Here is a 21,469-nt window from a genome sequence, read left to right on the forward strand (position 1 = left end):
TATGTAAAAATAATAACTAATTTCAGAATATAAGAAAAACTCACTAAATGAAAAGACAGAATGGATATAAAATACTCAGGATAAGTTTGGAATTTCTTTTCTTTTCTTTTTTTTTTTTTTGTACTGGGGATTGAACTATGTCCCCTGTCCTTTTTTATTTTTTAATTTGAGATAGGGTCTCATTAAATTGCTTAGGGCCTTGCTAAGTTTCTGAGGCTGGTCTCAAACTTGCCATCCTCCTATCTTAGCCTCCCAAGTCACTGGATTATAGGCTTGTGCCACCTGTACCCAAATTTGGAAATTTTACAAAAGTATACTAAAATTTACTTGAAAAAGTATGAGACTAGATAAGAAATATCTGAAAAAGAAGGCTAATGAGAGAGAACTTTCTCTAACATATATAAAAATTTTTTAAATAAAGCTTAATAATTTAAACAGTTTGGTATTGGAGAAGAAATAATTTAGTAAAACTGAACAGAATATAGACATTGATCCAGAGCTGGGCACAGTGGTACACACCTGTAATCCCACCAACCTGGGAGGCTAAGGCAGGAGAATTGCTAATTCTAGGCCAGCCGTGGCAATTTAGCATGACCCTGTCTCACAATAAAAAATTAAAAGGGCTGGGGATGGAGCTCAGTGGTAAAGTGCCCCCTGGATTCCATCCTCAGTACCATAAAAAAAAGAAGCCCCAAATATATATATACACTTATACTATGGTACAAGTGTCATTTTAAATCAGTAGAAAAAATAATTATTTAGTAAATGGTATTGATATGATTCACTAGCCATCTGGAGAAAATTTAAGCTAGAACCTTACTTCATCCAAATGTAGGAAACTAGGGGTAGTTAGTTACTTATGTTCTAGTTATAGCTAAGTTACATTAACCTTTTGAATAAGTAACCCCAATATACACTATACCCTGCTCCACATAGCTGGTGATAAACACAGAACTGGACTAAGACCAGGTCATCTGACTGCTCATTTTGTGGTTACTTCATCTATAAATCCCAAAGTTATTTCTGTTGACATAGTATCCTTGTCCCTTTTCTTAAATTTTTCCATATATCCCATCTATGAATATGGCTGTCATTTTCCCTAAATGTTTTCATTATCAACCTCATGTTCTATTCCAGTTCACTGTTAATGTTATAGAATATTTATCAGTATCTTTTTACCATCCATTTCTGATTTCTATTTTTAAATCTTTGCCTCTGATAAGTTTTCTCTTCAGTCAGCATCTGCTTCTGAGCATGTCTATCATAATCCTAAATCTCTGTTTTCACCAACAGCATCCTGTCATTTCACCAAATGTCAAGACTGTTTTTGAGTGCTGTCAGCACTACATCAAAGCTCTGTCCCCCTGTGCTCATTAGCTTCATTTAAATATGAAACAGCCACTTCATATATTTATCTTCTTTCATTTCAGATTGTGAGATGGGGACTGAAAACAAAGAGGTGATTAAGGAAGAAATTTTTGAAGAATCTGAGCTGCATGGGCCAACGTTAGAAAAACTTCCAAAAGTGGTTTACCAAGTTCGTGGGTTTGGAGTAGCTTGTGAAGAAGACATATTAGAGGGACATTCGAGAGAGTCCTCAGAAGACATTACACAACAGATGTCTCCCCAGGAGAGAGATTTTGCACCAGGGTTGATAATCTTTAAGAAATCACCCTCAAGTGAGAAAGACCAAGAGGATAGTGAAAGTGAGAGAGGCTGCAGTCCTACTCCTAATCTGGTGACACATCAGGGAGATGCTACAGCAGGGAGTGTCAGTACATTTTCTACCTCTGGCCAGAATTTTATAGAGAATTTAGAACCTAACAGAATTCGGAGGACATCTGTGGGGGAAAAGCCTCATTCATGTAAAGAATGTGGGAAAGCCTTTAATCAGAACTCACATCTCATCCAGCATATGAGAGTTCATAGTGGAGAAAAACCCTTTGAATGCAAAGAATGTGGAAAGACATTTGGAACTAACTCAAGCCTTCGAAGGCACCTGAGGATTCATGCTGGAGAGAAACCCTTTGCTTGTAATGAATGTGGAAAGGCCTTTATCCAGAGTTCACATCTTATCCACCATCATAGGATTCACACCGGAGAGAGACCCTATAAGTGTGAAGAATGTGGTAAAGCCTTCAGTCAGAATTCAGCCCTTATTCTACACCAGAGAATCCACACTGGAGAGAAACCTTATGAATGTAATGAGTGTGGAAAGACCTTTAGGGTTAGCTCACAGCTTATTCAGCATCAGAGAATTCATACTGAAGAAAGATATCATGAGTGCAATGAGTGTGGCAAAGCCTTCAAACATAGCTCAGGCCTTATTAGACACCAGAAAATTCATACTGGAGAAAAACCCTATCTGTGTAATGAATGTGGGAAGGGCTTTGGTCAGAGTTCTGAACTTATTCGGCATCAAAGAATTCACACAGGAGACAAACCCTACGAATGTAATGAATGTGGGAAAACCTTTGGCCAGAACTCAGAGATTATTAGACACATTAGAATTCATACTGGTGAGAAGCCCTACGTGTGTAAAGAATGTGGGAAGGCCTTTAGGGGGAATTCAGAACTTCTTAGACATGAGAGAATTCACACTGGAGAGAAACCCTATGAGTGTTTCGAGTGTGGGAAGGCCTTCAGGCGGACATCTCACCTTATTGTCCACCAGAGGATCCATACTGGAGAAAAACCCCATCAATGTAATGAGTGTGCAAGAACCTTTTGGGATAACTCTGAGCTGCTTCTCCACCAAAAAATTCATATTGGAGAAAAGCCTTATGAGTGTAATGAGTGTGAGAAAACATTCAGCCAGCACTCCCAACTTACCATACATCAGAGAATTCACACTGGAGAGAAGCCTTATGAGTGCCAAGAGTGTCAGAAGACTTTCAGTCGGAGCTCTCACCTCCTCCGACATCAAAGCATTCATTGTATGGAATGACCTGCAAAATAGAAAAACTTTTTTGGGAAAGGCTAACGTCAGACTTATTTGTCATAATATGCATCCCAAATTCTCAGATGAAATGAAAGGAAAGAACTTCTCTCCTTCCACTAATTTTTTATTTTTAATTTCAATAGTTGGTTGAAAAAGGATGAGGCACTTTTATGAACTATTCATTGAGAAGTTTTATGTACTGGGTTAAATCATAAAAGCTGTTTCAGGCCTTAATTCTCATCTGTCCCTTTTCCCTTCCCTTCTTTCCTCCTCCCCCAGTGGATTATATAACATTAGAGGTCTGTATCTGCCATCTGACCTACATGGTTGCTCTTCTGAAAAATGGGGTAACAGGATTCACCACCTTCTAAAAATTACAGAGTTGACTCATTGAACTTATCCCATGAAAAACATGTTAGAAAGTCATGACTTAGATGACACATCTCATTCTTGTGTCCACTGTTTAGCCTTGGAATAATTTAGCATGCTTCTATTAATAGCCTCAAAATCTTCCAGCTATGCTATCAAGTTCCCTTAGAAGATGGCAGCATTAATGAAAAAGCAGGAAGCTTGGGTCATTTCACATCTCCTGCTAGGCTTCCTCATTCATCTGAAGAGGGTACCATGAAGGAGGAAACTGACAGGCCATTTACAGAATTGTAAGTGAAGGTCATAGGATCCAAAGGGACTGATTAGGCAAGGCCACAGGATAAACAGTTGAGGCCAGAATACTCAGCATGGGCAAAGGGTCTCCTTGGCAGCTATCCCCACTTCAGAGCTGCCCAGACTGACTGCTACAAGAATTCTGCTGCGTTTGCTTTTGGTCCCAGCTTCTGCTGCTGCTGCTGCTGTTGCTGCTGCTGCTGCGTAAAGAAGTAGCAGAGAGAACTATGCAGTTTCACCTCTATTAGGCACCTGGCCACAGTAATAAGCTGGTTCACTTGACTAACCAGGGCCTGGCTTTGCCAAAGCACATTAGCTCTCATAACCTGGATTCCACTGCTGCTGGTTCTGATGGGCTGAAATATGACAGCTTCTTCTTGGTCTGATGGTCTTGAAATTTTCTTTTTTCAACATCTCTACATGTTTTTTGTGTTCTATATGTCATTTCTTCTTTAAGGAAACACATCCTTCATTTTTCATGTCTTTTTCTATTTTTGGTACTGGGGATTGAATCCAGGGGCACTCAACCACTGAGCCATAACCCCAGCCCTTTTTTGTATTCTATTTAGAGACAGATTCTCACTGAGTTGTTTAGGGCCTCGCTAAGTTGCTAAGGCTGGCTCTGAACCTGCGATCCTCCTGCCTCAGCCTCCTGAGTCTCTGGGGTTATAGGCATGCACCAGTGCGCCCGACTCACATCCAATTTTGAGGCAATGGGTGATAGTAGAATTGCACTAACTGAGCATAGGGTCTGGTTTAAGAGTTAGGCCTTGAATAAGGCACTTCACCTCCTGTTCTCTAATTTTATCTGTAAAATGAGGGGAGTTGAACTAAATGCTAAATGATCTCTGACACTTCCACCAATCCAATAATTCTTTGATTCTTTTAAAAAAATCTAACTTTATAATCTTCATTGTTCTATTCTTCAATCACTATTAACCCTAATTCTAATCACCAGTATTTATTGAGTATTTATTATGTGCCAGGCACACGCCTGACAGTACGTTTTTATTTTCACAACATCTCTATGATGTGGATAACCTTTTTTTTTTTTTCCCCCTCTTATGGTTTTGGGGATTGAACCCAGGACCTCATGCATACCAAGTAAGCAGCACTTTACCACTGAGTCACATCCCCAACCCTGATGTGGGTATTCTTGTAAAAAGAACACTTTATTGAAATATTATTTATATCTATACAATCACCTGTTACAATTATTCAGTTGAATGATTTTTAATAATTTATAGAGCTGCCCAATCATCAATAATGTGGGTATTCTTGCCCCAATTTATGAGAGGAGATAGCCAGGCAAGATGATGTATGTGGGCACACTTGCAATTCCAGCTACTCTAGAGTTTGAGGCTGGAGGATTGTTAGTACAAAGTCATCCTGGGCGACTTAGGAAGGCACTTTCTCAAAATGTTAAAAAAAAAAAAGTGAATGTAGCTCAGTGGTAAGCTCTTACCTAGCATATAGCCTTAGGTTAATCTCCAGCACTCAGGGAAAAAAAAAAAAAAGGGCAGAGAGGAGATGTTAAGTAACTTACCTGTGCTCACACATCTAGTAAGTGCTAGAGTCAAGATTCTATCCTGGGTCTGTTCTGTTCTCTTAATCACTTTGCTGTTTTGTATACACTTATTTGAAATCATTTGCACATTTTTATTACTAATTACTACATAGATTTGAATATAATGAATTTGAATCATGTCCTTGGAAACAAGCTGGTCACAACCAAAATCCATTGGTGAGGACTGGCAGTGTAGCTAGTGGTAGATCACTTGCTTAGCATTTGTGAAACCCTCGGTTTGATCCCAGCACCACAGAAACAAACAACCCCCACCCCCAATCCACAAAGTGGGTTTATTCTGTACATCTATAGTGTCTCTCCAGGTTCATAGCCTTGGTTTGATAAGAGGGCTGTACAAATAAACAGATGATTGTACAGTTCCCACATCGTTCCAGGTATCTCTGTTTCTAAATATCTAGTTCTTAGCATAAGTGTTTTTGTTTTGCAGTGCTGGGCACTTTCTAGGCAAATACTCTACCACTAAGCCACCATCCCTGCCCTAGGTGAAATTCTTTGACTTAGCTCTTCCCTTAGATGATGACGGCTCCTTTGTTACTCAAGCTCAAATTGAGTTGTGTTGAGAACATCTTTCTCACACGAAACCTGGATGTCACCTAACTTCTGATTTTTGTGCTTGCATAATTTATTGCCACATTCATCTCTTGTCAAGTTTTGATACAGAACTTAGCACTCTTCAAGGTCTCCCCCTAAAGATTCTACCCATACCAACAAATACATGAGTAATAAGGATTCCATTGATGATGCTGTGTGAAAGGTGGAGAAAAGTTCACATTGTACATCCTATCAGATGCTTTTTTTCCACATTTTAAAAATTGGTGCATTATGGTTGTATATATTGATGGGATTTGTTACATGTTCATCCCATCACACATTTTGTTCTCAGCAGTTCCTTCTTGGCTAAACTTACAGTGAAGTTTTTTTTTTCTTTTTCTTCTTTTTCTCTTTTCTCTGTCTTCCCTCTCAGGGAATCAGCCACCTCAGTTTCTTTCTTCTTGCCAGATACCCAGTCCGTATACCCACACCCTGTGTACTTAGCTCAGTTACCTTAAACCCATCACTAAGGAAGAAAGAGAAGGCCTTCAGTTAGCAGTTCACTCATGTGAACTTAGTGACCAACTTTTTAAAAGATTTTTTTGTAGTTGTAGATGGGTAGCATGGCTTTATTTTATTTATTCATTTTTATGCAGTGCTGAGGATAAACCCAGTGCCTCATATGTCCTAGGCAAGCACTCTGCCATTGAGCTACAGTCCCAGCCCCAGTGACCAACTTTTGTTGTAACTGAGTGTGTTCTTAAGATGGGTGAGGTCTCATATCATCCTCAGGAGAATGTTCCAATTTGTTGTATAGTGCTCTCCCAAGAGGAATTCTGGTGAGTGAAGTCATCTCCATCTTGTTATGTACACCATGCACACATCCTGTAACTCCATTTTCTGTCCTTTTCATCTATCCCCCAGTCATCTCAGGAAGATTTCTCAATTTTTCTTGTTTGCCTTCCTCCTTCTTCAACTTACTTGGGAGTTAATATCTGACCATAAATGCGACTGGTTGTCATGATTCTGTGCAAGTACAATTATGTAAAGGAAAAATCATGAATTAATTTTAGACCCATTAAAAAAAAAGAGAACAGACTTCACATCTCAAAGTCCTACCTAAATACCCAGAAATATCCTCCAGAATTTTAGAAGCTATGTCTGTGTACATTTTCTTCCTTCCAGAACTCACTTTAGGTAAATAAAGTATGTCTATAATTTTCCTGTATGATGTCTTTCTAATGTTTATCATTACAAACTGCATTATATTTCATTATAGCCTTATTATGACTTTGTGTCAGTTTCATCCCCACCCTGTAAGTTTCACCCCTACTCAAGTATCCCAATTTGCTGTGCTGTTACTTTAGCTTCTGATTTTGCATACACTGTTCACTCTGTCCTTGACCTGTTGCTTTGTTTGATGAGTTATCTTTTATGCTAGGACAAGAGTTACCTACTGTGTGTGTGTGTGTGTGTGTGTGTATGTGTTGTGTGTATATACACATTTTTCTTCATCATTAACATTCATCTGGATGGTCCAGTTTTTTTTTTTTTATACCTATTACTAAGATTTCAGGATTGCCTTTGCTAGTTGTATACAATTCAGTTGTATAAGTGTTCTAGTGACTCCTGGTCCAAGGCAAGTTACTAAGGCTGTTAAATCAAGAATTTTTTGAGAATCAGAAAAGCTCTTCCCAGAAAAATGTACATGCAAATTGAAATTTGTGAACCTTCTGTAACCTATCCCTGGGACTCCTATGGTCCTTTATGCATTCCTAAAAGTGAATTCTTGAATTAAAAAATTACCAAGTAACTTCCACAATAACTTCTGCTTGTCTCTTAGCTTTTGGAAAGAAATTATCAAGGTGAAGCCCTGGAAATGGGCGGCAGCTGGAGCCTCAGTAAAAGCCCAGTGGGAAGGGCGGGGACGAGTCTCATCATAGCCTGAATAAGGGAGCCTCAGGGAGACGAGTCAGTATGCAATCATCCACCACTTGGTATAATGTGACAGCAAGGTGCAGGTGCCATAGGAGCCAAGAAACTTGTGGGGACTTGAATAATCTGGTGGTGCTCAGCACTGAGTTTGGACTGCAACTTCTCTCAACAGCAGTTTCCTGTCAGGACACAGACCTGATGTTATGGTAAGTTCCTGTTAACTTTTCCCCCTACCTCCCAGCCCCTCACTCAGGGAAAGGACTGTGCCTTTTTCATTGTGATTTCCAAATCACAGCATTTGAATTAGAATGAACATAAGAATCTGTGAAAACATGGATGGACAAGAAAGTAGGAGGGCAGGGTCTTACAAATTAGTGACCTGAGTTCAGGCAATTTTTATCTGCTTTTCTCCCTCACAGACCTCTTTACTCTGTTTATTTGATGCTGCCTAGTTTTCAGGTAGAGATCCCTGGGAAACACCTTGAAGGGGAGTGTGTAGTGGAAGTTTGCTGGGGAAAGCCTGGGAAAACCCGAGAGCAAAGGGGCCACAGGATGGGCAGAGGGAGAAGTTCATAGTGATGTAGCTGCAACAGAGGCCTCCGGCAACCCCTGAAGAAGTGTGGGAAGATTTTTCAACAGTGTTTCCCAGTTCTCACTGCCAGCTCTCTATACCCATGAATTACATGCTGGGAAGGGTTATAAGCTCTGCTGAGGCATTTCCCTTTTGTCTAGGACCCTCCTGGGAAGGTCGATGTCAGCAGGCAGCACTACAGACAGCTGGGGATCCTGGCAATGCACCCACCACACAAACTAGCACTTCCTTTCCTTCAGAAGGCAGGTGGCAGAGACCACACATGTTCATGTGAACAGGAAGGTCAAGGACCTGGCACAAGCTTATCAAATGCTGCCCCCCCCAAGAAAAAAACCCCACAAAAGACAGTGTCTCCTTGACCTTTCTGTTCATATGAACAGCAATTGAGTACTGGACTTGGGATCTGTACTGGATGTTTGCCTCAGGGACCCATACTTTATTTATTACTAAAGCAACTACTACTACTACAATGGATTCTACCAAATATAGCATAGGAAGTGGAGACCATACAAAGACTGCTGCTCAAATATCTGCTGAGAGAAAATGTTCCAACTCTTTTAAGATGTTCTGTGAAAGAACTGTTCTCTCCTTTCCATCCAATCTCCCTTTCCCAGCCAGCCTTCACAGGGTGATTTCTGAAGGGACTTCCCAATTTATAGCCACACCCCAGGAAAGCACGGTGAAAGGGAAACCTGGCAGCAGAAAGATGGATAGCAGGAGGATCCTGGTATAGCAATGCTTAAATTGCTCGGTTGTCTGCGAGTCCTTTCACCAGTGGCTTCTTCCAAAGGACACTGTCCCTTGGACGTCCATCATTCCAGGCAGGGCTTTTTGCTTCTTGCCCCTTCCTGTTTGGGAGATTTTACTGGTGAAGTCAAAGAAGTAGAATGGAAATGTACCCAGCTGAAACTGTAAGGTCTTGTAAATAGCTGGACATGGTGGTGCATACCTATAATCCCAGCAACCGGGGTACCTGAGACAGGAGGATCACATGTTCAAGGCCAGCCTCAGCAACTCTTCCATAAGAAAACCATTTTTCCCCCTTTCAGGTACTGGGGATTGAATCCAAGGGTGCTTTACCGCTGAGCTACATGCCCACCCCTTCTTGACAAAAGGTTTAAGTTGTCCCTTAAACCTTTGAACTTGTGATCCTCCTGCCTCAGCCTCCCAAGTTGCTGGAATAACAGGCCTTACCACTTTGCCTGGCTCTGTAGGAGTTGGTAGGCAAATGGCCATTCTGCAAGAGGCATTTTCCAACCTCCCTGGAAGACACATGTAGCCACATAATCACATTCTGACCAAAGGATTGGGCCACCTTGCATGACACTTGCTCAAAGAGAAATCACTTGTCCTTGTGATTATTATTTCCATTTTCCTGTGAGCCGGAATAAGAATATGGCAATGATCCTGCTACAACCATACAAAAACATCACCAGGGGATGAAAAGCAGGATGAAAAAATATATGGGCTCCTGAACTATTTGGTAAAACTAAACTGAGCTGCCCTCTAGACGGAGTTTGGCACTTTTTTCTATAAAAGGTCAGATGGTAAATATTTTAGGCTTTTTGGACCATGTTCTCCTGGTACTGGGAATTGAACCCAGAGCTGCTTTATCACTAAGCTACATCCCTAGCCCTTTTTAAAAATTTTGTACAGGGGATTGAACCCAAGGCTTAACCACTGAGCCACATCCCCAGCCCTTTATATTTTTTGAGCTAGGGTCTTACTAGGTTGTTTACGAACTTACTAAGTTGCTCAGGCTGGCTTCAAACCTGCAATTCTCCAGCCTCAGCCTCTGAAGACACTGGGATTACAGGCATGCACCACCATGTCCGGCAGCCCTTTTGATTTTTAATTTTGAGACAGTCTGCTAAATTGCACAGATTAGCCTTGAACTTGTTATCCTCCTGCTTCAGTCTCCTCAGTATTGTATACCACTGTGCCCAGCTACTTTTTTAACACCTAAAATGAACTGTAAAAACTATTATTAGCTTATGGTTCATACAAAAACAGGTCATGAGCTGAATTTGAATTTGACCCTTAAGAGATGTAGCTTGCTGACCACCTTGTTGTCTCAGTATGTTTATGTGAGAGAAATAAACTTGTATGGTAAAGCCAGGAAAGGTTTCTCAAAGGAAATAACATTTAAAGAGATCTATATGAGAGAGGTAACTGACATAATCATAAGGTAGAAAATATGCAGGGGGGCAGAGAACAAAGATGGAGGTTCTGAGATGGACATGAGTTTAAAATATAGGCCAACGATCAATTTATTGGCTTCAATCCACCATTCTTTGTTCTGTTTTACTACAGCTGGACCTGTAAACATTTCTCCTTTGTCAGGTGGTACAATGGAAGGTTTTGATAATTAAGGGCACTGGACAAGAGTACAGCTGCCAGCAGTGTCCAGGAAATCCAGTGGCACACACCCTTTGGTGAATGTTACTGATACCTCATCTAGTGGCTTCCTCTCATCAGTCTTAGACTGCTACATCTCAGTGAATGTCAACCATTCATCCAGTGGGCCATAGCTAGTGCTGTTGGTAAATATTTAACCAACTGCACACCAAAAAATTCTTGATTGTTACATTTGCTGATTTCCATGAATATTTTCATCACAGCTAATTTCAGTGCAGATTTAGGCAGTGATGTGGAAAATTGGCTTTTGCAAGCCTGTACAGACTGGCTCTAGTATGCCTCTGGATTAGCACAACCTATCCAGTGAGGTTTGAATTCAGTCTTGTGAGGCTGGAAGGGGAGCTTCTAAGTTTGCTTCCTTAGAGGTAGTAGCTGTTCTTCATTCCACTATTCCTATATCCTTTAGTAGATCATACCCTTCTACTAGTTAATTCTTTATATTAAACTTTCCTTTTTCAAATTACTAGTGTGGATTCTGTCTCCTGCTTGGACGTTTGCAGATGTGACCTTCTCCAAGGAAGTAGACCAGTGTGCCCAGGACACTGAGCAGTTATGCTGTGCTAGCATTAGAACTCTACTGAAGTAGTCATTACTATCCTTATTTTATTGGTGGGCAGCTAAGAGTCTGGTTCAAGGTCTGCCAGAGAGAAGCAGCAGCACAATTTGGCTATTACTTATAGCCAAAGGTATCCTATGGCTATATTAATTTTAATAAAAGGACATGAATTAATAAAATCTTCAGTTGACACTACATGGACAGTTTTTCCTAAATCAAGAAAGACACAGGAAAAACCTTAAGATGCTTATAACTTTTATGAGATCTAGTCTTAAGTAGCTTAGACAAAAGTACAAGTCTGTCTGGAGACTTTATCATCTTCAATACACTGGGAAGGCTCTTTGCTAGCATGAACTCTCTGATGTCTAATAAGCTCTGAACTCCATCTGTAAGCTTTCCCACATCCTTTACATACAAAAGGTTTCTCTCCACTGTGAATTCTCAGGTGCTGACTAAGATATGAGCTTTGACTGAAGGCCTTCCCACACTCATTGCACTCATAGGGCTTCTCTCCTGAATGAATCCTCTGATGTTGAACAAGATGAGCACCCCACCTGAAGGCCTTTCCACATTGACTACATTCATAGGGTTTCTCTCCAGTATGAATTCTCTGATGCTGAATGAGGTTTGAGCTCTGATTGAAAGTTTTTCCACAGTCACTACACTTATAGGGTTTCTCTCCAGAATGAATTCTCTGGTGGATTACAAGATGTGAGTTATAAATGAAGGCTTTCCCACATTCACTACATTCATGGTCTTTCTTCCCTGTGGGAATTTTCTTATTTGTGACAACCATCTGTCTGAAACTTTTCCCTTGAGCAGGGGACCACTTCCGTCTCTTTGCTTTGGAATTTCTTTGCTGCTGTTCTAAGGTGCCCTCAACTTCAGAGGTAGCTTCAAATGGAGAAGCGTCGGTAGTGAGTTTTTCTGAGAACACTTGTGATTCCACTTTGGTAATGGGCAGCTGTGGCAGTGATCCTTTGTCCTTGGGTTTTGGGCCATCTTCTGCAACAACTGATGGAAAATGTAAAAATACCTGTTCTGGATATATGGAGAAATGACACTTAGATTAGAACTTATATTTCTGGAAAGAAAATAAAAGGTTAAAAATATTCACTAAATAAAATCTTCAGCTGACACTAAATTAACAGTTTTTCCTAAATCAAGAAAGACACAGGAAAAACACTGGAAGGATATTTACTTAGATATTATCCATGGTTATCTCTTGGTGATGTAATTATACATAGGAGAGGGTTTCTTTTTGTTTTCTCCCCCACCCACTCCTCACTTATCTGTCCCTCCAGATAATTTTTCATTTTTCCAGAATGAAATACTAAAGTCTCATTTGAAAAATAAATTTCACCAGCCACAATGGTACACACCTATAATCCCAGCAGCTCAGGGAGCTGAGGCAGGGGGATCATAAAAATCAAAGCCAGCCTCAGCAATTCAGCAAGACATTAAGCAACTTAGGAGACCCTGTCTCAAAAGACAAAAAAAGGGTTGGGGATGTGGCTCAGGGCTCAGTGGCTGAGTGCCCCCGGGTTCAATTTCCGGTACACACATGCACCAAAAAAAAAAAAAAAGAAAGAAAGAAAAAGAAAAAAAAAAGTTTCGAAGCAGAGTCTTTTTAGAATTTAGTCAAAAATAAGAAAAAAAAGTATTTTCAAGGAATTGGGGAGTGGTCAACTAATGTTGGGAAGGAAGGGAAAAACAAAGAAGAATCATTAGGGTCAGGAGAAAGGGATTTTCCTAAAGAAAGAAAGACTGCCCTTCTCAGCTCTGTAAACTCATTCATTCTCCTGCCCCATAATTCATCAGCCACTAAGGAGGATCTTCACATAGTTGCATGGATCTCCTTGCAGGGAGGACTCATCAGCTCCCTGCCTCCTACAGCTTGGTGCTCTCTGCCTTTCCCTTTGATCTGCTCCTTAAAAAAGGAAGAAGAGGCCTGAGGGTGTGGCTCAGTGGTAGAGTGCTTCCCTACCATGTGTGAGGCACTGGGTTCAATTCTCAGCACTGCATATAAATAAATAAATTAAATAAAGGTTCATCAACAACTAAAAAAAAATTAATAAAAAGGAATAAGAGAATGCTTTGCATTTTTGTTTTTAAATATCTGTATTAGTTATTTTATTTGTCTAACACTCCCTATGGTCTAAGGAATACAAAAAGCAATTGCTTTAAAATCACTAAAGATCATTTGATTTAAAAAATCATTTTTTTTCAGATTCAATGCAGTGGTTAAAGAAATCTGAAATATGCTTGCTATTATAAAAAAGGCACATGATACCTAGTTTTTTAAAAGTTAAGTATCAAGCTGATACTGTTTAATAAACAAAACAAGTAAAGACAAGAAAGAGTCTGGAAGAAAGACAAGGAGGGAAGGAGAACTGGGAGATAAAACATACTTTTGGAATAGATGCTAAGATTACTTTCCATTTCTTGTTTTTCCCTTTTGTTGTAATAAAATTCAATTTTTTCACATGCTTGTTTGGTAGTGGGATTGTGGTGCTAAACCGAATATTGAATAGAACCAAATATTGATTAGCAACAATACATTCACATGATGTTATAGAGGTCAGCAAAGACAGTTTACAGTCCTGAGGCTCTAAGCCTACTGTCTCCATGTTTAGTGTTTGCATTAGAGAAAGAGATGAGGATGTTTGTGGGCATGTATGCAGGCCAAGAAGAAAATTTTTTCAATTAATCTGAAGGAAGAAGGTAGGTACAGACATAAAAGTTTCAAATAAGGCTTTTAGATGGTAGAGTGTACATGGCACATAAAGGTAATGACAGGCTGTGTCTCACATAAGAGTGCTTTATGGCTTAAAAAAATGTGTTGTGGGAGACATGGGGAAACCAAAAGAAAAGGATCTTAAGGCTAGACTCTAGTTCATGGCAAAGCTATTTTGAACTAGGTGTCAAGAGCAGTGGAGATAAGGCAGGCAGTGAGTAAAATATTTTGTGGTCCTGCTTTAGGGATCCTTAAAGCTGAGAAATACTAGCCAGCCTTATAGCCAGATAAAATATAAATTTGATTTAATTCACAGAGTTACCTTATGAGGTAGGTCTTGTGTGTGTGTGTGTGTGTGTGTGTGTGTTTGTGTGTGGTGCTGGGGATAGAACTAAAAAGCTTCTCACATGCTAGGCAAGTGCTCTGCTATACAGCTACACTCCCAGCACTAAGGTAGCTTATTGTAATCCCAATTTTATAAGTGATGAGATAGGCTAAGTCTCTGACCTAGGAGGCAAGACTTGTGAGGCCATGATGAGCATGGCAAACATTTGAGGACCTATATGTCCTTTTTTATGTCATTTCCCCTCTTCCCTCCCCACAGAATCCTGCTCCTCACCACTCTCTGGCAAAGGCTGGGTCTCCTGAGATTCACACTTGAGCTGGGTCTCCTTAGGTTGGAGCTGGATGCTTGGTTCCTCCTGGGCTGGTCCCAGAGATGCCTTCTTCTCCCACGGCTCTTCCTGTGCAGGTCCATCTGCAGGGCCTGGAACCTGGAGGTGATCAGGCACCACTCGGTTTATGGGGGACCAAAGCTTCCAAAGAGACTTTAGAGAGCCTCCTCAGAGTCAGCACAGGGAAAGGAAGAGGAGCTAGAGTCTCTTTCTCATTCAGAGCTTGAGGGTGGAAAAGACAGAGATAGAAACACATACTAACTGCTCTACCTTGGCAACTCCCCCTATTGCTGCCCCTATGTCCAGCCTGAAGGTCATTGATCTGGTTCCCACAACAGATCAAATCCCCCTTCCCACCTGCGGTCCTGGTTCAAGTCCTTTCTCTAAATCTTCCAGCACAGTCACAGCCTCCTCTCCACTCTTTGGGTGATGTTCTCGCACCCAGGACCGGAGTTCCTCGGGCAGGATGGTCAGGAATTGTTCCAGCACCAGTAAATCCAGGATCTGCTCCTTGGTGTGTCTCTCTGGCCTTAGCCATTCACAACAGAGTGCCCGTAGTTGGCTCAGGGCCTCCCTTGGACCAGGGGTCTCCTGGTAGCAGAGCTGCCTAAAGCGCTGACGGAAGATCTCTTGGCTGCTGGAGTGGTTCCCAGGTAGCCTGGTCTCATATTCCCAAGACTGTTCCTCTTTTTTTGGCTTCAAAATAACAATCTTCTCTTGTTCCTGTGTATCCTGAAGGGCCAGAGTTTTAGCTGCTGTTAGTGGTACAGCCATAGTAGCCTGGACTAGCTCTGCAGAAAGCCCACACCAGCTGGAATCTTTCAAGGGCACCCTGTAACATAAGGAATCATTCATTTTTTTTTCATCCATTAAACACATACTCAACATCTACAAAGAGCCAAGTCCTGTACAATTCCCTTTCCTCTTTCTCCTTCAATTCCACTAAATCACTGTCTTTGAGAAAGTTGCAATCTGGTAGAGACAGACATGTAAAATGTTTTTCTACAACTAGATAAATGCCATAACAAAAACTGTTCTGGGACCTACAGAAAGAAATAACTACGGGAAAGAAACCAAGTCTGAAACAAAACCCACATTTCCAGATTCAAAGTCCAGAGCTGAGCAGCTCTCTGTGCCTGGTGTAGAAGAGGAGGACCCTTCACAGATGGCCCCTCCACCCTTCCTCAAATTTCTGAGGTAGTACTACAGCAAAAGAAAATGTAAAGTCCTTCTAAGGGTTAGATCACATATAAACGTCCAGGATTCCTGCAGGATTGTTATGGGACTTTTAGAAAGAACAGACTTAGGGGTACAATGTCCACCGTCAGGATATCTAACAGGGCAAGAGATGGATGCACCCAGTGGCCACTAAAGCAGCATACACAGGTAATACTGGCCGAAAAGACAAAGGCGCTCAAACGCACAGCCAATGTTCCAGAGTGATGCCTTAGCGATGCCAACGCCCAGCTGAACTCTGCCTGGCGTTGGCAGGTGCACACCCGAAAGCCCTGGGGAGAGGCTGCGGTCTACGCTAGTTATAACAAACCATCTCCACCCTTCAGTTTTCCCTCTGGGATCCTCAGAAAAGAGAAGAGGGACCCCAAGATCGCCCAGCAGGACCCTCCCCGACAAGTGACGCACAGCGAGGGTCGGTGGGGAACCAGACCCCTCTGCACAAAATCCCACGAAGCTGCCTGCGAGGTCTGTTCGCTGTAGGGCTGCCGCTACCTGCGAACAAAAAAAAGCTGACCAACAAAAGCTGCCGGGCCACTCGGAGTTGGATCTCCAAGTGCCCAAGGCCGGGACTCACCCTACAGAGGCAGGGCATCCATCAGGCACTGCCGTGCACGGCGCAGTCCCAGCCCCAGTCCTAGCTCTAGCCCCAGCTCCAGCTCCAGGTTTGCGCCTGCGCGTTTAGTAACGAGGCCTCCATCTCCCAGAAGCCTCCGCGCCGCCTGCGGCCTCTGGTAAACTCCGGCGTGAACTGTCTCGGACGCGAGTGGAGCAGGCAACAGACTTGCCTATAGTACGTCTGGACTTAGGCTGTCAGGCCCAGCGAACACCTCTTGCAGTCCCTGTGGAGGCAAAGGGGAGGCGGGGGTGGAGGCGGAAGCCAGGGGACCAAATTCGGCGGACTTCTATTCTCTGTGAATTGTAGTATAAGGGGCAGTGTAGAGTGGGAGAAATGTCTGGGAAATTCTACCCTTGTGTATCGCCTGTTGCAACACTGCTCCTCTGTTACGTTTTCCATTTAACCTCTTTCCAGACTTTTTCAGAGAGTCACAACCGAAGAAGGAGATCCCTTCAAGGAGAAAATATTTGCCAACCAACCACCAAAAGTCCTTTGGGATAAAAAGCAATTCTTGGGACATGGGATGGGAGTGTGAGGGAGGAAAAAGAAAATTCAAAGGTTCTAGGAAGGTAAGGTGACCATTATGAAAAAGAAAAGTACAGAGGATCAGATTAATTAGGGAAAAAAGTGCACTAGAATATGAGCAAGCCAGCAAAAATAATAAACAAACAAACAAATAAATGAAAAGCTATTAGCTCAAAAGAAGCGCAAAAGCAAAATTAGAAACCATCTAGAAAGCAATGCAAAGAATACTTAATGCTGAAATCTGTGGGACCTAGCAATAGCTACTCTTGAAAAAGACTTCATTTTCTCCTTTAAAAAGAAATAAAAATATAAAAGAACTCAAAATTCATCTTAAGAAACTTTAAAAAATACTAAAATGAGGCAAATTTAAAAAAGAAGAGTGAATTAATAAAAATTATAGCTAATGAAATAGAAAAATTAAAAATAGTAGAAGGAGAACCTGGCGTGGTGCATGCATATAATCCCAGCTGCTCCGGAGACTGAAGCAGGAGAATTGAAAGTTCAGAGCCAGGCTAAGCAAGTTAACGAAGCCCTAAGCAATTTAGCGAGATCCTGTCTTAAAAAGGGCTGGGGATATGGCTCTGGTTAAGCGCCCCTGAGTTCAATCCCTGGAATCCGCCCCGGCCCCTACAAAAGTAGGAGTAAATTCAAATGCTGATTTTTTTTTTTTAAGAGCATTATAATAGATAAACGTCTCAGCGGCTGGGGAGGCTGAGGCAGGAGAATCGCAAGTTCAAAGCAGCAAAAGGTGCTAAGCAACTCAGTGGTGGAGTGTCCATGAGTTGAATGCACGCCCCCCTGCTCCGGCACACAGAAAAAAGATAAACGTGTTTAGAGCCTGACCCAGGAGAAGCAAAATTGCAAACAATAGGAATGTATAAAGAGGAAAGAAAATGATAGTAGTATCATCCTCTTATAAATGGAATTTTCAATAAAAACTAGAAACTTATAAATTTGGACTTTTTTTTCCCCCTTGCTTTGCTGGGGATTGAATTGGGTGCTCTACCACTGAGCTATATCTCCAACCCTTTTTTGTTGAAGTTGTTTTGAGACGGGGTCTTGCCAAATTGCTGTGCCTGGCTAAATTTGGACATTCGTTCCAGCATTTTTGGAACAAGAATCTATATGTAAATCTGAATCTGGGTTGGGGGTGAGGTGATATAAAAATGTAGTTTACTGTTGGCATGGTGGTGCTTGCTGGTAATCCAAGAGACTTGGGAGGCTGAGGCAGGAGGATCACAAGTTTGAAGCTAGTCTCAGCAAATTAGGCCTTAAGCAACTTAGTCAGACTTTGCCTCAAAATAAAAAAAGAACTGGGAATGTAACTCAGTGGTAAAGTGTCCCTGGGTTCAATCTCCAGACTGCCCCCCCACCACCATGTAATTTCCTATTTTCAAGAAGCTAAACATCCTGGCAGTTGGGAATGTGAGAAAACAAGAGTACATGACAGATTTATAGTAGGGTAATGTCTTCTTCTAAGATTGGGATTGGAGAAATGAAGAATTTTGGCTTATTCACTGAAACAAATTATGCTTCAGTGTTTGAAATTTTCTTAAAATGAATACTATAATAATAATAATTTTAAAAAGTGTTAAGGCATTTCCCTTTGAAGAGCTGAGTGTATGCCCAATAGAACCAGTTAGACATGTTACCTGGATTTAAAGAAAAAGTTAGCAGTTTAAGTGATAGGGACTCCAAATGCTACAGGAGATTAGTAGGGCCTGAGATAGTGAACTGGACCTTAAATAAGTGGCTGTTTAGGGAAAATGATTAGACCAGATCTTGAGCTGAAGAGTTTTATGAAACAAAAGACAAGTTAGTATGGGATAGATGAGAGAGGGTGTAAATTCCAAATTAAGGCCTTTTAATTTAGGTAATAGGCAACCATTGCTTCTTTTTTCATTGTGAGTTTACATGTTTGTGTGTGAGAGATGATTAAGCAGTGTTTTAGGAAAATCAAATAATTACATGGCTTAGAAAGACAAAGAGTTTCAAGGCTACTATAATACCAGGGCTCAAAGAGATCCTGCTGTACCTTCACTCAGAATTTAGAGGTACTGCCAGACATTCTGTATGGGTATAGTCTTCTTGATCACACATACACAAAACTAGTCATTGGATACCTTTCAGAAGTAATCTAGAGAAACTGTTTTACCCAAGAGATAAACTCCTGAGACAGAAAAAAAACAGTCCTTCCAGACTTGTCTCCTGTTGTTAAAGGCACTCTTCACCACAAGGCTTACCTCATGTTCAACCATATAGACATAGTCATATTATCATGTCCTTCAACAGAACTTTAAGCTTGTTTTGTAATCTCATCAGCTTCAAAAGTAGGGAAAAAGTCCCTCTAAATGTTTCACCAGATTTAGAAATTGGAAGAAGAAATGATTTGTCCTCTGGCTCTAACCAAGCTACATCAACTTATTTACCTGCTGTTATTAGACATCCTCAACTGCTGTAGTCAAACTAATCCTAAGCTTCAGAGATGGGTTGGAAGAAGGGAACTAGATAAATAATTCAGTAATGAAGGTCTGGGATGTGCTTGGTGAAAGTAACTTTGATAGAGTATTGGAAGAGGAACCCCAATGTGTATATATATATGTGTATGAGAGTATATATATTAGTTGTAGATGTCTTCAATGCCTTTATTTTGTTTATTTTTTATGTGGTACCAGCGTTTGAACCCAGTGCCTCATGCATACTAGGCAAGCGCTCTACCACTGAGCCACAACCCTGGCCCCCCACAGACAACTTTTTAAAAATATTTATTTATTTATTTTTAGTTATAGGTGGACACAATACCTTTATTTTACTTTTATGTGGTGCTGAGGATCGAACCCAGAGCCTCATGCATGTCAGGCGAGCGTTCTACCTCTGAGCCACAACCCCAGCACCTAGACACTCTTTAAATAAAAATTTGGCTACAAAAGGAGATGATATGAGGAGTGGGGAAATGGGGTCAAGGGAGGTGTGGTTGAATTGTGTATGTATTAAGACAGAAGACACTCGGGCACAGTTTTTAAACATTTGAGAAAGGGCAATGGGAAAATACTGAAGATACTGAACAGAGTTGGGATAACTGAATAGAGGGAGGTCTTGGAGTAGGATAGGAAAAACAGGTAGAAAGATGATCCCCAAACAGGAAAAAGGGAACTTCTTTTGAGAAGGGAGCAAAGTTGGGGGTGAATGAATGTGAGAGATGGGTCAGGGATAAGGATGGGAACAGAAAGTTGAAGATGTTTCTGTGTGAAAATGTTGAATTTTTTTCCAGAAGTAAGAGATCAGGTGCTAAGATTAGGTGGTGGGTAGGTGGTTAGATGTATGAGGAGAGAAGGAAGCTATTAAGTGGTTATCATAGAAAATGGAAGACATTGCTGACTAGAGATTGTGTTGAGTGCCCAAAGAGGTGCAGAGACCTGGGTGCTGTGGTTTTCCTTCCTTAACTCAGGTGCAGGTTCAACAAAGAACAACTAGGACTGTCCATGGTAAGTTTGTGTTTTAGCAAGGCACTGTGACTGAAAGACAATGTGGAAAAGTAAATGAGGCAAAAGGGCAGTTGAGAAAAGAGTGGTTAAGTGTTGAACAGTGTTATCTAATAGGGAAAACTAGAAAGGGATGATGGGTAGGGTAAAGTGGGAAGGTCACTGGACTGGAAACCCTGATGAGTAAGAAGAAGGCAAAGATTAAATTACACATGATGCTGTACTCCTTTGAAATAATTCAGATGATCCAAAGATACTTTTCCAATGGGCCATAATTTACCTTCAGAAATGAAAAAGGTGAGATTTCCTCATTCTTGATCATTAACCTTCTCAAAAACCAGCTAAGCTAGGGCTGGGGCTTAGCGGTAGCACACTTGCCTGGCATGTGTGAGGCACTGGGTTCGATTCTCAGCACCACATATAAATAAATAAATAAAATAGAGGTCTATCAACAACTAAAAAAGATATTTAAAAAAGTTAAGACACCGATAGCAATTAAAGTTCTCTTACTATCAAATTTGTGGGAGTTTATTGAACTAATCTCTCAATATGTTCAAAAATATCTTAATCCTAGGGCTGAGGTTGAAGCTTAGTGGTAGAGCACTTGCCTAGCATGCGTGAGGCACTAGTTTCAATCCTCAGCACCACATAAAGTAAAATAAAGACATTGTGTCCACCTATAAAAAAAAACTTATTTCTAGTCTCTCCAAGAAAATCTTTATTTAACTCTGTGGCACCATAGTAACAATTCTTAGGTAACTATTAAGTTTGCTTCTTCAAGATACAGCATGGTGGGCTGGGGTTGTGGCTCAGTGGTAGAGCACCTGTCTTTCATGAGTGAGGCACTGGGTTCGATCCTGAGCACCATAAAAAAATAATAAATAAATAAATAAATAAAGATATTGTGTCCATCTACAAGTAAAAATATATATTAAAAAGTATAGCATCCTTGAAGATTGTATGAATTCTCCCTAC

At 41.0% G+C, this 21,469-nt stretch overlaps 2 protein-coding genes across 8 annotated transcripts in view; one reads left to right on the forward strand and one right to left on the reverse strand.

The window, feature by feature from the left end:
- Positions 1 to 7,548, forward strand: part of Zfp3 (ZFP3 zinc finger protein) — a 40,256-nt gene extending 32,708 nt beyond the window's left edge. For all 4 annotated transcript variants that reach the window (XM_015505969.2, XM_015505968.2, XM_048798362.1 and 1 more), the window contains one exon: positions 1,431 to 7,548. In XM_015505969.2, the coding sequence (XP_015361455.1) occupies positions 1,439 to 2,947 (1,509 nt within the window). In that variant the 5' untranslated portion in view covers positions 1,431 to 1,438 and the 3' untranslated portion in view covers positions 2,948 to 7,548. The remainder of the gene's footprint in view (positions 1 to 1,430) is intronic.
- A 3,914-nt stretch (positions 7,549 to 11,462) lies between these two features.
- Positions 11,463 to 16,585, reverse strand: Znf232 (zinc finger protein 232). 4 transcript variants are annotated; one of them, XM_048798367.1, is made up of 5 exons: positions 16,446 to 16,574; positions 16,256 to 16,363; positions 14,993 to 15,467; positions 14,581 to 14,734; positions 11,463 to 12,265 (listed from the first exon to the last, which is right to left on the reverse strand). In XM_048798367.1, exons 3-5 carry the CDS (start codon positions 15,407 to 15,409, stop codon positions 11,505 to 11,507), a joined length of 1,332 nt encoding a protein of 443 aa, XP_048654324.1. In that variant the 5' UTR covers positions 15,410 to 15,467; positions 16,256 to 16,363; positions 16,446 to 16,574; the 3' UTR covers positions 11,463 to 11,504. The 4 variants fall into 4 exon arrangements, with proteins under 4 accessions (XP_048654324.1, XP_048654323.1, XP_048654322.1 ...); XM_048798366.1 differs by having other exon boundaries at positions 16,277 to 16,363; positions 16,446 to 16,573; XM_048798365.1 differs by lacking the exon at positions 16,256 to 16,363 and having other exon boundaries at positions 16,446 to 16,585.
- Between the last annotated feature and the right edge of the window lie 4,884 nt (positions 16,586 to 21,469).

The sequence above is a fragment of the Marmota marmota genome, unplaced genomic scaffold, assembly GCF_001458135.2.
Source record: "Marmota marmota marmota unplaced genomic scaffold, marMar, whole genome shotgun sequence".
NCBI classification, from domain to species: domain Eukaryota; kingdom Metazoa; phylum Chordata; class Mammalia; order Rodentia; family Sciuridae; genus Marmota; species Marmota marmota.

Coding starts and splice junctions, on each gene's coding strand:
- Znf232 (XM_048798365.1), bottom strand. CDS start 15,409: ATGGCTGTACCACTAACAGCAGCTAAAACTCTGGCCCTTCAGGATACA. Junction 14,735..14,992: donor GACTTGAACCAGGACCGCAG/GTGGGAAGGGGG, acceptor GATCACCTCCAG/GTTCCAGGCCCTGCAGATGG. Junction 12,266..14,580: donor CCAGCCTTTGCCAGAGAGTG/GTGAGGAGCAGG, acceptor CCATATATCCAG/AACAGGTATTTTTACATTTT.